General features: G+C 41.0%; 1 protein-coding gene across 1 annotated transcript; it reads right to left on the reverse strand.

Annotated features, from left to right (window-relative positions):
- Positions 1-4,668: 4,668 nt before the first annotated feature.
- Positions 4,669-9,771, reverse strand: LOC139213443 (uncharacterized). The gene is made up of 3 exons (XM_070844137.1): positions 8,098-9,771; positions 6,866-6,940; positions 4,669-5,106 (listed from the first exon to the last, which is right to left on the reverse strand). Exons 1-3 carry the CDS (start codon positions 9,696-9,698, stop codon positions 4,887-4,889), a joined length of 1,896 nt encoding a protein of 631 aa, XP_070700238.1. The 5' UTR covers positions 9,699-9,771; the 3' UTR covers positions 4,669-4,886.
- Positions 9,772-13,836: the final 4,065 nt, after the last annotated feature.

The raw sequence follows: 13,836 nt of genomic DNA on the forward strand, positions 1-13,836 counted from the left end.
ATTAATCTGTCCATTGCAAAAACAGCTTACTTATCCCTCTGAATCACTGACAATAAACACAACCCCAGATTTCTTTCTGACACTGTAGCTGAACTTACTCAAAAGCATAAATAGCCGCTGTCAGTCAGCTGTGCACCCTTTATGACTCAGGCTTTCTTAGACGTTTTGTGTAATAAAAATAGATCAGATTAAATATAAAATTATTTCTGCAAATTTGGTTATATTATAGTAATATGCAGATTTCCAGTTAGTCTCAGCCTGGCCTCATTAAATGTCATATGAATAACATGGCAATGTCTTTAGTCATTTTGCATATTATCACAATGCATTTTTTGCTTTTCGCTTGTCATTTCATGCGATTTAGTCTCCACTGACTTTTATTGAGCAGAGACAGCTTGTCATTTTGTCATGTCGTGTTAAGCGACAGACGGTGTGCAGGTCTGCGTAGGGAGGAGGTGGAGGTGGATGGATGGATGGGCCAAACACAAGGATTTAACACAAGAGACCAGGGTTTTTTTTCCTGTGTGAAACCAAAGGAACATTGAGTTATTTTAATTGATGCAATGACAGAAAAAGTGAATGAGAACAGTGTTAAATGACAAGTTTAAAAGTTTAAAATACATTGACATGACACAAGAAACGCGGTGTGCTATTTATACACCGTGCCATGAGATAACATCTCAGCTCTTGAAAACTTGTAGATTCTAGTCTCTTTTGAGGCATTGTCTAATCTGATTTCAGCCTTGAAATCAACCACTGCCTGTCGATCCCCTGCCAGCTAAACTTTTTAAAGATCTCTGGCCATGTCTGGGAACTACAATGCTGAATATTCTGACTTGATCACTAAAGACATGTCGTACCAGCTTTAAGACAGCTGTGGTTAAACTTAAGAAACTACATCTTGATCCAGGGTGTCTATATAACCACAGAAGTAAAGTACTGGAAAGTGGTGTGTCTCAGTGACTTTTGACCCATTTAATTCAATCTTTTTGAACCTTTTTAGTCCGTTTGCAGAGCCTTGCATTCTGGTGAAACTGCACTTACCAAAGTGTTAAATGACAATTTACTTAGTATTGACTCAAATTCTACGTTAGTGCATACATAGTGAAACCAATGATCACTATATAGTCCTAGAAACGCTTGAAAGCCAATTTGGCATCTCTAGCCTGGCTCTTGCATGGTTTAAGTCGGATGTATCCGAAAGAAAATAGTGTGTTGCCTATAATAATACATTTAGATTTACTGATGTGAAAGATGTGTGAGTACCTCAGGGCTCTGTTCTCGTCCCTTTACTTTTCTCTCCATTTCACTTCTTGGTCACGTTATTTACAGTTATGGTATAAATGTCCACTTCTACAGTGATGATACTCAGCTGTACATGCCATCTCATGTAATTTCTTGCTCCAACGTTCTGATAAATTGAGATGTTGGTCACTGGCTCAGATCAACATAGGCACCAGTTTGATCAATGAACTAATTCTAGACAACTGTGTGATTTCTCAATGTTTAACAGCAAATAATCATGGTGTTACATTTGATTCTGCTCTCTCCTTTGATTAACACATTAAAGAAATTACTAGGATTTCCTTTTCCATTTACATAACACTTACATAACATAGTTTAAGTTAGGTTTTTCCTGTATGTGGCTGACATAGAGATCCAAATTCACACCTTTGCTTTGTCTAAACATGAATATTGTAATGTTTGTTGTCTGGTCTGCCACGTACCAACACGAAAAGGCCGAAGGTTTAGAATACTGCAGCTAGAATCTGAACTAAAACTAGAAAATGTGATTATATTACACCAATTTTAGCTCCACTCCAGTGGCCCTCTATTCATATCAGATCACACTTTAGGGCGCTTCTGATGACTTACAAAATTGTAAATGGGCTTGCCCTTTCATACCTGTCTGATCTCATTATACCTTATATCCAATCTCATGCACTGCACTCTAAAAATACAGGGCTCCTGTCTGGTCCCCAAGATAAAAGTCATCTGGCTGCAGGGCATGTTCCTATTGTACCCCATTCCTCTGGAATAACCTCCCTGCTGACATCAGACAGTCTGACTCCGTTGGGGCCTTTAAATCCAAACTTAAAACTCATTTCCTCGCCTCAACTTTCAATTAGTGCTTACTCTTCCATTAGTTCAGGCCTCACAGTTGTTACCATTATCCTTTTGGTGAGTCGGTCTCAAATTCAATGAATCTCTAAACCCAAGCACTTATAATCCATGTTTGCCCTGCCAACGAGAATAAAACTGTAAACTTTGTAATAACTGCTGCATTTCTGTAACCCTCTGTTTTTATTTCTGTCTCCATAAGCCTCCAGGCTGTTTGAGCTTCTTCTTTCTTTCTTTCTTGGCCTGTTCTTTGTATGCAACATCTTTTGCTTGTCCGTACGTCCTGGCAGAGGGATCCATCCTCTGTTGCTCTTCCTGAGGTTTCTTCCATTTTTTCCCTGTTACAGGGTTTTTTCTTTTTTTACAGTTTTTCCTTATCCGAACCGAGGGTCTAAGGACAAATCGTGTTGCATGTATACAGACTTTAAAGCCCACTGATCACTGTGATCTGTGACATTGGGCTAAATAAGTATAACTTGACTTACATGACTTGACTCATTTTGAGATGTAAAACTTGGTCACATAGAAGAGAAGTAGTTTCATTCACAGTGAAATACATTCTTTGATATTAGCTTTGCAATATATTGTCTGTTTAGTTTTATAGATCCATTTGTCTTCGTCTCTAGGCTCTAGGACTCCAGTGCGGTGCTGTTGCTGCAATATTGTTTAGCAGTACCACTTTTCAAAATTGGCAAGTCCATTTGCAGAGAACTGTACAAATTCAGGACAACTCTTAAACCAAGGATTGAGGCCTCTCTGCAAATGCCAGCATGGCTGAAGCTTGTTAATCCCATTTTCTAAGTGTCTATGTATTATTCTCTGTGTTCTTTTCTGCATTATTTTATTATGGTTGCCAAGGTTCCACGAAAATGTCTCTTTAAAACTAATACGATTTGATTGAAATATGATTTATATTGTACATGATTTACATGAAGTAATCTTTTGATATGAATAAAGTTAGTCTTGAGTTTCAGTCGATGGAAAGATGTTATTTTTGACTGAAACACAACCCTTAACACACTGTAGATCTCCTTAGGAGAATTTAATGACAGCAGATCATTAGTAATTTTGTTTGAACTCCTTGTAAAAGGCCCCTCCTAACAGCTGCATGGCCCATTCAAAAATATAAATTTTCCCATTATGTTGAAAGAGTAAATGGTAAATGGATTGTATTTTCTAGTCTTTTTCACTACACTTTAGCACTACAGTTAAACATTCACACACCATTCACACACTAATGGCAGGGGCTACCATGCAAGGAGCCAACCTGCTCATCAGGGAGAGACTGACCATTCACACACACTCACATGCTGGAGCACAGCCATCTGATGAGTGGACGACCTGCACTACCTCTGAGCCACGGTACTGCACTGATTTAGCAATGCACTCATATTACATTGTCAGTGTCACAATGGGCAGTTAAAGATTAAAATCTATGCAGCTGAGCCAGAGATCCATGCATTCTTGTGCCTTAGCAAACTCTGGCCCCTACATTACAATGCAACTAGACTGCTGACCGTTAAGTTGGAGATTTGGGTGCTAAACATTCACAGTAGGTAAATGTGCAGAGCTGTGCTATCTGAATGAGGCTATAAGGCTGTCACAGTTGCTATGGATCTAAATTTCTCTCTACTACCATTGTTGCAAGAATTTCCCTTTCAGTTAATATTACTTCCTCTTAGAGATGTTTTAATGAAAGCATCTGGGCATATCCTGCCAAAAAGACAATGTAACAATCCTGTCCTGGGCCACGGCTCAAAAAGATGTTTATACATTTCTTGCTCTTAAGCTTTTATCCCAAAATCTCTAAATCTCATGTTCCCCTTGCATTGATAATTTATGAAAGCTTCAGTGGAACCACCCACAAGGTTTTGTTTCAAGTTGCTGTAGATTGCTATTTATGTTCATGTGCCAGCATCACTGAGTGTGTCCCTGGGTTTGTGCATGTGCACATTGAAAATTTTTATTGTGACTCACGCTTCATTGCTGCCTTTCGTCATGTCATTGTTTTATTCAGAAACCTTTTATGAAGTTCTGATTGTTTGGGGATTTGGAGACCATCAGCGCAATTGGCAAAGGCATAATGAATGTTTCTCTATTTTCTCCACTCGTGTGGCTAGGTTGCAGTTGTGAAAAGGTTTAGATGCACTGAAGCTGTATGTCTTAACTGAAAATTATCTTCATATATTTCATCAAGTGTACAAATGGGAGTTTGGCATTAAGAATAATAATAATAAAAAAAAAAGGTCTGGACAGTAAATTCTGTTTTATTTTTGCATTTCAAAAATGATCCATTCAAAAACTTGTTTTATATTGCACAGTATATATAGAAGAAGCAGGTAAGGAGACAACTTCAGCAAAAATGTAACATCAACAGGAACTCATAGTGCATTAATCATAACAGTCCAAAGAGAACAGAATCTCATGTAAAATTAGGCAAAGAAAAGCCGTTGCTGTGGTCAGCCATAAATGTTAAGCAGGCAAGTTCACAACAAAATTTCCAAAGTGAAATAAAAAAAAAAATCCTTTTGGATGATACTAGCTGAAGGTCACAGAGATCAGGGGCAAATTCGAGTACAAAATCCTGCTCGTAAGCTTTGACAGTGTGCAGGAAAGTGGAACTCTATTGGGTTAAACTGTAATTCAGAGTAATCTCATTCTATGGGTGGAAAGGGAATCATAAGGGTCCTCTGCAAAGGCTTCTGCTGGTCACTTGTAACACAGGCTTATGGCTATTAAACAGCACGCAGGTATTGTTAAGAAGTCTACACTTGCTGGATTTTCCTGGGCAGCCATTTGAACAGGGTCTTGCACAGCTTTTTGCTTTTCACCTTTGACTTTGTTAAGTTCTTAATGATGACATTTCTGAGCATGTTAATGTTCATTGGGTGGGATAGGTGCATGGAGAAAGCATTGTTTCTTCTTGCTGAATGATTCAGAACCTCCAAGAAGCGTCTTTCCTGCTGCCTGAAGTCGTACTCCACGCTGGGCAGACAGACATGCAGGACAAAATTACTAAAACCCTCCCAAAAACAGATGTAACACAACACACAAAATGGACAATTGAGCACTTGCCAATGAGTGCAAATGAATGCTAAGGTGCGTCAGATCGGCATTACAGCATATTCTTCCATTATGCATCAAGCCTTTTTAGCTACAGTTCACATTGCTTTGTGTGGGACTCCTCATGTGGGAAGCTCTGCGCTTGTCAGATTTCAAAGTGGTTGATTGGTTTGGGCAGGAAGACATTCACCGGCAGGGCATTTTTTTTTATCTGAAGGTGCACACGTCTTGTTTGAATATCCTTATCTTCCACTTGGCCTATAAGGACCAGATGCCAACACACACCAGCCAGCAAATCACTTACGTAACATCTTTTTGTCATGCAAAAGACGTTTTGAAAATAAGCAGATCAAGAGGAATGTTTTGAATATTTCAACATAAAAACCATTTTAGTGAATTGCTTTGTAGAGCATGAGCTATTTTTTCCAAAAGATGATGAGAAGACTTTTTGATTTCTTAGTCTGTCTTAGCCTTCTTTCCACATACTGTATTTCTGGGACAATTGTTTTTTATTCTTATGCTTCCACCTGATGTAACATTTCAGCTAATAGGTGCAAGCCAAGACCAAAGTTGGAATATTAGAGCTAACCTCTATTGCAGTTTAAGCCTTAAGCGAATTATATATGTTAAAAACATCTGTCATTATATTTCTTTGATTAAATGCAAATTACAGTTTCACTTTTGCGAGAATATACCGTCTTTCTTAAAATTGCCGTAGGATGTGAAAATATCAAAATACAAATTGTGTTATTTTAAGATAAGGCTAATTTCAACAAATTCACCCGCTAAAATGTGTTATTTCTATATGGTATCACATTGCCTGCTAATTAACAATGCTAACAATGACCTCAGTAAAGTGATAATTATAAATCAATCATACAGGATGCTTGAGCATGGCTTGTTCATCTTTGCTGTCTTGAATTTTCGGGATTCTCAATCTCCATAAATCTGTGAATGTGAATAGATTGACTCGCATACAGTCGCTGCTTAAATTTGACAGTAGTTCCAAAAGATTTATGCTTTGCTCAGAGAGGAAAATGTAATCTCCCTATGTATTCTGAGCGAGAAACAAATGAGCAGTACAGAGCTTTTCATTTGGTAAGCTGCCCATACAGTAAGTCATTAATTCTCAGTGACATGAAGTGAACGGGCTGGCAGAGAACTGCCTGGCAACTGAAATGGCAAATGGACTCAACCTTGTTGAGTTGTGTGTCTGATGCGCAAAGGAAACTTTAAATAAGACCAGTTTATTGAAATAGTTGTACATGGTTCCGCTCCTTGCGCTTGTCCAAATGTTTAGTAAAGTAGGCTAATTCTAAATTCTGAATTTATTGAAATCCATGTTCTGTTACATTTATTCTTCTGTCTTAATAATATGTAATATTATGAGCAGTCATTCTGTGGCAGTTCATGACAGGTCTATGAAACAGGAGTGTGAAAATACCTCATGTGGGAATGTTTTAAGCCCAATTGTTTTTGATCTTTATCTAAATAAAGCTTCCTGTCCCAGACTATAATAAACACCAAGGAGTAACAAAAAGTGATATCACACTACGCATTTGTGATATTCGGCAGCCATAGTTTTATGTTTGAGCAAGAGCTGAACTGTAAAGCTGTTCTGATTGATTATCAGTTCAAATTTAGCATGCAGGTAAAATTGACAATCCCACTATCATCTCACCTGTAGACAATACAAGCAGTCTTCTGGCAGGTCGAGCAGTTTTTGAGGTCCTGTCCAGTTCTGTAGCATCGCCGACTAATATAACAGAAAGAAAATTCAATCGCATACTACAAACAAGGGCAACTTCCAAAACCTTTCAGATTCACAATTTAATATTCGCATTCTCTCCATCAGATATTCATTCAGACTGCTGTTGGCAGCAATGAGCTGTATAACATGCATTATGTCAGTCATCAGTTGGTTATTAGGAGTTGGTTATTCTGAAACATGACCTCAGAGGCAGTCACAACTTATTAGTGCACTACAGTGGATGAGAATGATTGACAGAGACACATTGCCAGAAGGCGGTTTTAATTCCTGTTATTTGTCCCAGAAGAGTTATATGGCTAAATAAATCTCTCTGAGACGTGCCCTCTTGAAATGCCCAAATAGGTTTCTGTCACACTCAAGGCACACATTCACAGACCTGTTTGCAAACTTGTAACAATGTTAAAGCTTCACATCATCACTCAACAATCCCTGATTTTCAGCACGTTTATAGTGGCCACAAAAAGCCAGCTTCGTCACGTCTTAACAGTATGCTCGCCTTCAAAAGGTGTTTGTACAATTTCTTATGGCATAAATCATAATTCGTTTATCTTGCTGAGGCTTTAATCCCAATGTGGAAACTAGTTCAATGTCAGCAGAATGTCAGTAATTGACAATGTGATGCATCTAAAAGAACAAGAACATCAACCACATCTATTCTAAATATGAATAGTTTTGCATTTACCAATTACATGTTATATGTTTCTCCACTGAACTATGGATGAATACACCCTCATATAATTGCACAAACACACATACACATTTAGACTGAAAAAAACAATGCTGCTTGCCAGTGGATTACAAAGCCACTGAGTGGTTCCACTAAATGCAAGTGATGACTCACTGGAAAAGTCAAATATCAGCACTGCAGGACAGCTTTTAAAGTAATTCCCTACAACAAATTCTGGCAGAAATCTGCACCTGTGCTGGACTGAATGTAGAGTATATTAACAGTTCACAAGTCACATGTGAGCCTGCAGGTTTTGTGATGTAGTTAAACTATACATCAAATCTTTAATAAGCACCATGGGATAGTTTTGTGGCACCTCTATATGTAACACAAGCAGAGCAGTGAGGAGAGAAGTCAGTTTGTGTACCTTGCCACACTCACACATGCATGCAGACACAAACGCACATCTTCTTACCCGCTGGTAGGAGTGTGGCACGTCTCGAGGTCATGGATAATGTTAAGCAGAGTAGTGATCCGGTCCTTGTTGGCTGCCAGGCTGGCCTCCACAGTCTCAAGCCTCTGCTGTAGGGCTGCTGATTTGCAGCACTGTGGGGAAGGAGGCAGCAACAGCGCTGCATCAGCTGGGTGGGAGTGAGCCAGGCTGGAGTCCTCTGGGCACGGCTGATGGGGAGCAAGGCTAAACTTTGAATCCGGTCTGACGATTGCCTCTGCCTTGCAGGGCTGGAGGCGGGGAAGGGATGCCAAGTGCATTGTTGATGACGGCAATATGGAATTACATTCAGGGCCTGTGTGTGAACAAAGCTCTCCCTTGCTGTTAAAAGGGGTTGGTGCAGTGACAGAAAACTCTGGACTCGTGTCTGCTTGTGGTAGAGATGGAGATTCAGAATCAACGGTTTGGTGGACTGAAGACGGGCTGATGGGGTCAACGTGTACACTCGTGTTTTCTAATGACGAGATAATGGCCTCACCGTTTGTTTGTGCGAAGACAGAGGGTGTTGAGCAGTTGGGGAATGTCTGTTTCTCTGCATTAGATTTAAGCTTGATATTTGCGTGCCTGACCGATATACCCAAGGCAAACTTTTCTGTATTTGAATACGCCTCCTGGGCTGTTCCTACTGGTGGGCATGTACCATTTTGTCCCCCGTGTTCTGTTTCTGTGTATCCTTGATAATGTGAAAGCCTTTGTTGTTCTGTGTTTATGCAACCCTGCAGACAAGAGCTGCTTGACTTAATTAGGGAAATATAATTCTGAAGGCTGGTGACCTGTGAAAGATTTGAATTTTCATTGTCTTTTGACTCATACACAACTAATTCATTGATTAGATTACTGCTGCATTTGCTTTTGTCAGTATGCGATACAGCGTTGGGAATTGTGGTTGATTTAGCATTGCTTACATCACTGTCTCTGTTATGATGTTTTGACATGTTTAGCAGCTCGGATAATGGAGCCGGAGCTGTTGTGGAGTTGTTTTCCTGATGGGAAACAACACCACATAAACCAAATTCATTATTGGCCTGAATTCTTCCGTCTTGTTTATGACCAGGCCCATTTGTGTGGGGTGCTACATCACGACTATGTTCTTTGCTGTGTTGTGTTGTGTCTGCTGACTGCACTGAAGTTGTACCTGATACACACACATTCCTTTGGTTTTCTGTCAATGGAGATGAAGAGGTGGCAGCTGTGGGTGGCGAATTTTTCAGACTGATTGAGGAGTTCCTGAGGGCTATATTTTTGTACAGGGTGCTGTTACTTGCAGATGTGGAACGGGGAGCTGCACTTGAAGGCAACCTAGCTTGTGAGTCTAGGGGTTTTGTTGCAGCGGGTGTTGCATTCACAGAAGCTGCAGAAACATGAAGTGCAGGTTCAGAATTGGAGGAGTTAGGTCGATTTATGTGAATTTGTGTCACAGATTTTTGTTTAGTGCTGGTGTGCGTCATTTGATCTGAATTCGATTTATGATTCAAGCTGCTTTGTGGGACAACAGTGCTGAGTGGTGGATGTGATGTAGTTGTGTGTGGTGTGTAAGCAAAGGTGGGGAATCCATTTGAAGTCATTACAGTGTAAATAAAAGGAGCTGTACCTGGCAATTTTCCATTGATGTTTGAGGACGGCTTTTCTTGTGGTTTACGACCTGGATTGGGTGAAGTATGTGGTGGATTTGCAGGTGTAGGCTGTGCAGTTGTTTCTGATTTATGAGTAGGATCTAATGCATTGGCTGCCTGTGATAAGGTGGGACATTTAGGGGTCATTCGTGGGCTATCAGTTGTATTTGTTGCTATGTTTACTTGGGCTCTACGCGCTGAGTGCAGGGTTTCAAGCTGAGCATTAACAACTTTAGCGGGAATACTTTCAGTGGACATCAGTGAAGCATTAAAGGTTGTGGATGTCTTGTGTGTGTTGGTGATGGTTGTGTTTCCGGGTTGCGCGGCTGTGGTGTACAAATGAGAAGGTGTCGACAGAGTGTGTTCAGGAGTGGCGTGTACGGATACACATACGTTGTGAGGGACATTATGTCGTGTGGAGTGGTGTTCTGATATTTTGAGGTGCTTAGGATAAGTGTGTGAATGTGGGTTGTTTGGTTTGGTAGCTGTGGCCATCTGTGGAGTCAGTGTGAGACTTGTTGGTCGGGGGATCTTACTGTCCTGTGATGGGTAAGCGAAAGGTCTTATACGGGCATCATCTTGTCTTGTTTCAATAGTTGCTTTAGTGACAGTGATGCTTTTGGCATGTACGATAGCTGTGGGTGGGGTGGATGCTGCATCACCGGTAGCATGCGTCTGTGCCAAATTGCCCCTTGAGTGCACCGGACATGCTGGGTGCAGCGTTTTTTGATTCTTTAGTTCTTCACTGAGATATAACAGCTGTGGATTGACTGTAATTTGTGTCCTTCCGTCTGTGACGCTGTCAGAGATTTCACGAGCCCGTGGCTTAAGGTTTTTCTCAGTATGGGACATCTGGAAATGTGTGGTAGTCGGGTCTGGGGTGAGGCCTGACTTTAATGGTTTCTCTCCAAGGCAAACGTCAGCGGTAGGGCTTTTCTCCCCCGAAGTTGCAACTGCGGTGGTTGCAGACTGTCTCCCACCGCAATGAGTGCATATTTTTTGGGGCATACCAAAAGGTCGGGCTGCAGATAACAGCAGCGTCTTCCTAGATTGGACTGCATAGTGACCCTGCAGTCTGTTTTGGTGTCTTCCACGTGAGGTTGCGGTCTTTGCAGGCTCTCCTTCATCGTCATCAATGCTAATTCCACCGATTGCCTCTGAATCAACCACACTGCCATTAGTGTAGCGGGCAGCAGATTTCAATTTAGGCCTGACAGTGGTTACATTCCCTGCAAAGTGTGGGTTGGTCTTGATTGCCCTGGCATAGCAATAAGTCCCACTACTGTTCCACTGCCTGCAGGTCACATCCTTAGAGGCCTCACCTCCAAGTGCTTTGAAAGTCACTTCTTTTTTTGTCTTGGATTCCCCACTTTTCTGTTTTAAAATAGCCCTTTTCTCCTTGTCACTCTTTGTTAGCAGTGATACCTCCTTGTACTCCGTTTCCGTTGTAATATCACTGTTTGATACTTGAGTAATGTTATCTGATGGTGTAGCGAGTGTATCAGTTAGCTGCACGCTGTGCTGGGTAGGTGGCCTGCTTATCCCTGGGGACGTTTGAACACCAATGCTGCACTGAGGTCCCCACGTGTGCAGTAGGGCTCCTCCGATTCTGTCCCCTCCTGTTGTCCTCCAACCACGCACTCCAACCAGGGCAGGGACACCTAAAACTGGAACCGGAGTTGTCAGGTCAGCCGCTCGTCTCCCCATCCCTTGTCTGACTGACTCAAAAGTCTGATAATTCGAGAGAGCGCTTGTGTTTCCACACCATTACATCCGCCTAAAAGAAAGAGAAGAACAAGTTTACAGTGAGAGGCATTTGAGATGGTGCTGCGAAATAAACCCATGAGTAAGCAGAACAAGTTGAAACAATGCACACAGCTAGGACTGAGACAAGGAAGTGCTTAAGTACTGCAAAAATGAAGGATAACTAGAGCTGTCACAAATCAATTGCCGATTTGAGATAAGACAGAAATAATTACGCTCTCATTTTTAAACTTTCTGGACATAGTGTGACTGGATAAGAAAAAGAAAAAAGCAGCATGTTAATGATGATAATATGGGGAGACTGTGGCTGTGAAAACAAATGTTCTATATTATATTAGCATTTCAAGCAAACTGCAGAGATCCCCTCTCAGTGTCTGACAGCACTAGGAATAATTTATTTGTGGAATAAAAATCAAAACCTAGCTCCTGTGGTGAACTCTCTCTCCTCTCCCATTGAAACGTTTGCCATAGCGTGCAGCTTCCAGCTCTGTTGTCCTCCACATTCAGCTCACCTTGGAAAGAGGCCATAATGTATACACTGATGCCACAGTACACAGACTTCATTAAGCTTTGGGTGCATTTAACTAGAACACCCTTTCACAGAGGTGGCATTTTGTGTGTGTGCGTGCTTGTGTCCGTGCCACCCATGAATTCACATGTGCCAGTTTTCCTTGTGTGTGCAGGAGGTCATTTTAATGATTTACGCAACAACAGTTCAGTAGTCAACAACAGGGTTAGGCTAATGTGTGGATTTCTGTATGTGAGCAGGGTTTTGGTTATTATACACTAGAAATGCAGAGTGTGAACGTGTGTGTTTTGTGCTTGTGGGCTTTGATTTATGTGAAAAATTTCATGCGAACACATTTTGACAAGACTCCCTTCACTGCTTCCTTCTTTTCACCCTCCCCAACACCCGTCATCAAGGGATGTCAAAATTGCCAAAAGACCATTTAGTCGCCTATTATTTTGGTTGTCCTGTCATCTAATGTTACTTGTGCTCAGTCAAGTGACCTATGTCTGTTGTCACCGTCTAACGCTAAGTGACAACTGTCCTGCCCTGTTAATACACCATTAAATCTCCCTTTGCGGGGAAAACGAGAATACATGTTCTTGTAGTGCCACACACTTTTTAAATGATCAAGAGTAAAGAAAAGAGCTGTTTCTAGCTGCAACAGAATTGCTTCCTAATGTGTTTTGTGATTCTGTTTAGCTGGCATACCTGAGTGTTTGTTTGATCCTGCTGCAAGATGTCTTGTTTCCTTGAGTCCAAATGTCAGGAGCTAGTTTTCCGCTTTCTGTTTTATGTCCTCATAGGTCCTCAAGGTTTGGATTGACTTTGTCTTCATATTTTAAATCCCTTGGTGGTAGAATTCAAACTCAAAGGAGTCTGCAGGCAGTCAGTTCTGCAAAGCAGTGCTGCTTAATGAGCCCTCTTTCCTAACGCTCAGAATCTGAACTGATCTACCTTTTATTGATCAGGCATAAAGCCAAGCTGTGTCCTCATTGCATCCCCTTCTCCTCTTGTTTTGGTCCTGCTGCTCCATGCTCACTCCATAATCAAAACACAGCAGTATGCTACAGTATGCTGCCCTCCAACACACTGTCCTACTATGTCTTGCCTTTTTACCTCCTCCTCCTCCTCTCTCTCTCTCTCTCGCTCTCTTTCTCTTAACCCCTCTCTCTCTCTTGTTTCTGCCACTACCGTCCTTCCCAGCATTCATGTGTCCTGATCTACAGCTGGGTGGAGAAAGAAAGCAAGGGAGAGAGAGAGAGAGAGAGAGAAAGAGAGAGAGAGAGAGAGAGAGAGAGAGAGAGAGAGAGAGAGACAGACAGAGAGGAAGTGACTTGCATCAGTGGGGTAGGGACTGTGTGTAAATTACCATGCAAGATAAAAAGCAGGAAAGTGCCAATATACAACAATATCTATATTATATTGTATTTAAAAATGAAAATAGCTTTTATCTGAAATAAATAAATACATATATACATATATAAATATATATATATATACAGTATATATGTATATATTTAAGCAGAGTGAGATTGTCTGCTGCATTCCATCAAAAATAGATGAAAGACAAAATGAAATTGATTTCACATTGTGTTTCTATCAAAGATAAATCGCTTGCAGTCAATGAAACATTCAGTCATCCATTTTGTGACAGGTTAATGACATGTGGGGGCTCATCGATTATGACAGCACTTTTGATTAGAGGTATCAGCAGTGAAAGTCCCGCCCTACCAAACTGTAAGCTCTGCCACACTGAATTCTTGTTCTGTGCTTCAACAGCAAACAGTTGAGAACAAGTACAAATGAATAGTCAGG

Source organism: Pempheris klunzingeri, chromosome 14, assembly GCF_042242105.1.
Source record: "Pempheris klunzingeri isolate RE-2024b chromosome 14, fPemKlu1.hap1, whole genome shotgun sequence".
In the NCBI taxonomy this organism is placed as follows: Eukaryota; Metazoa; Chordata; class Actinopteri; order Acropomatiformes; family Pempheridae; genus Pempheris; species Pempheris klunzingeri.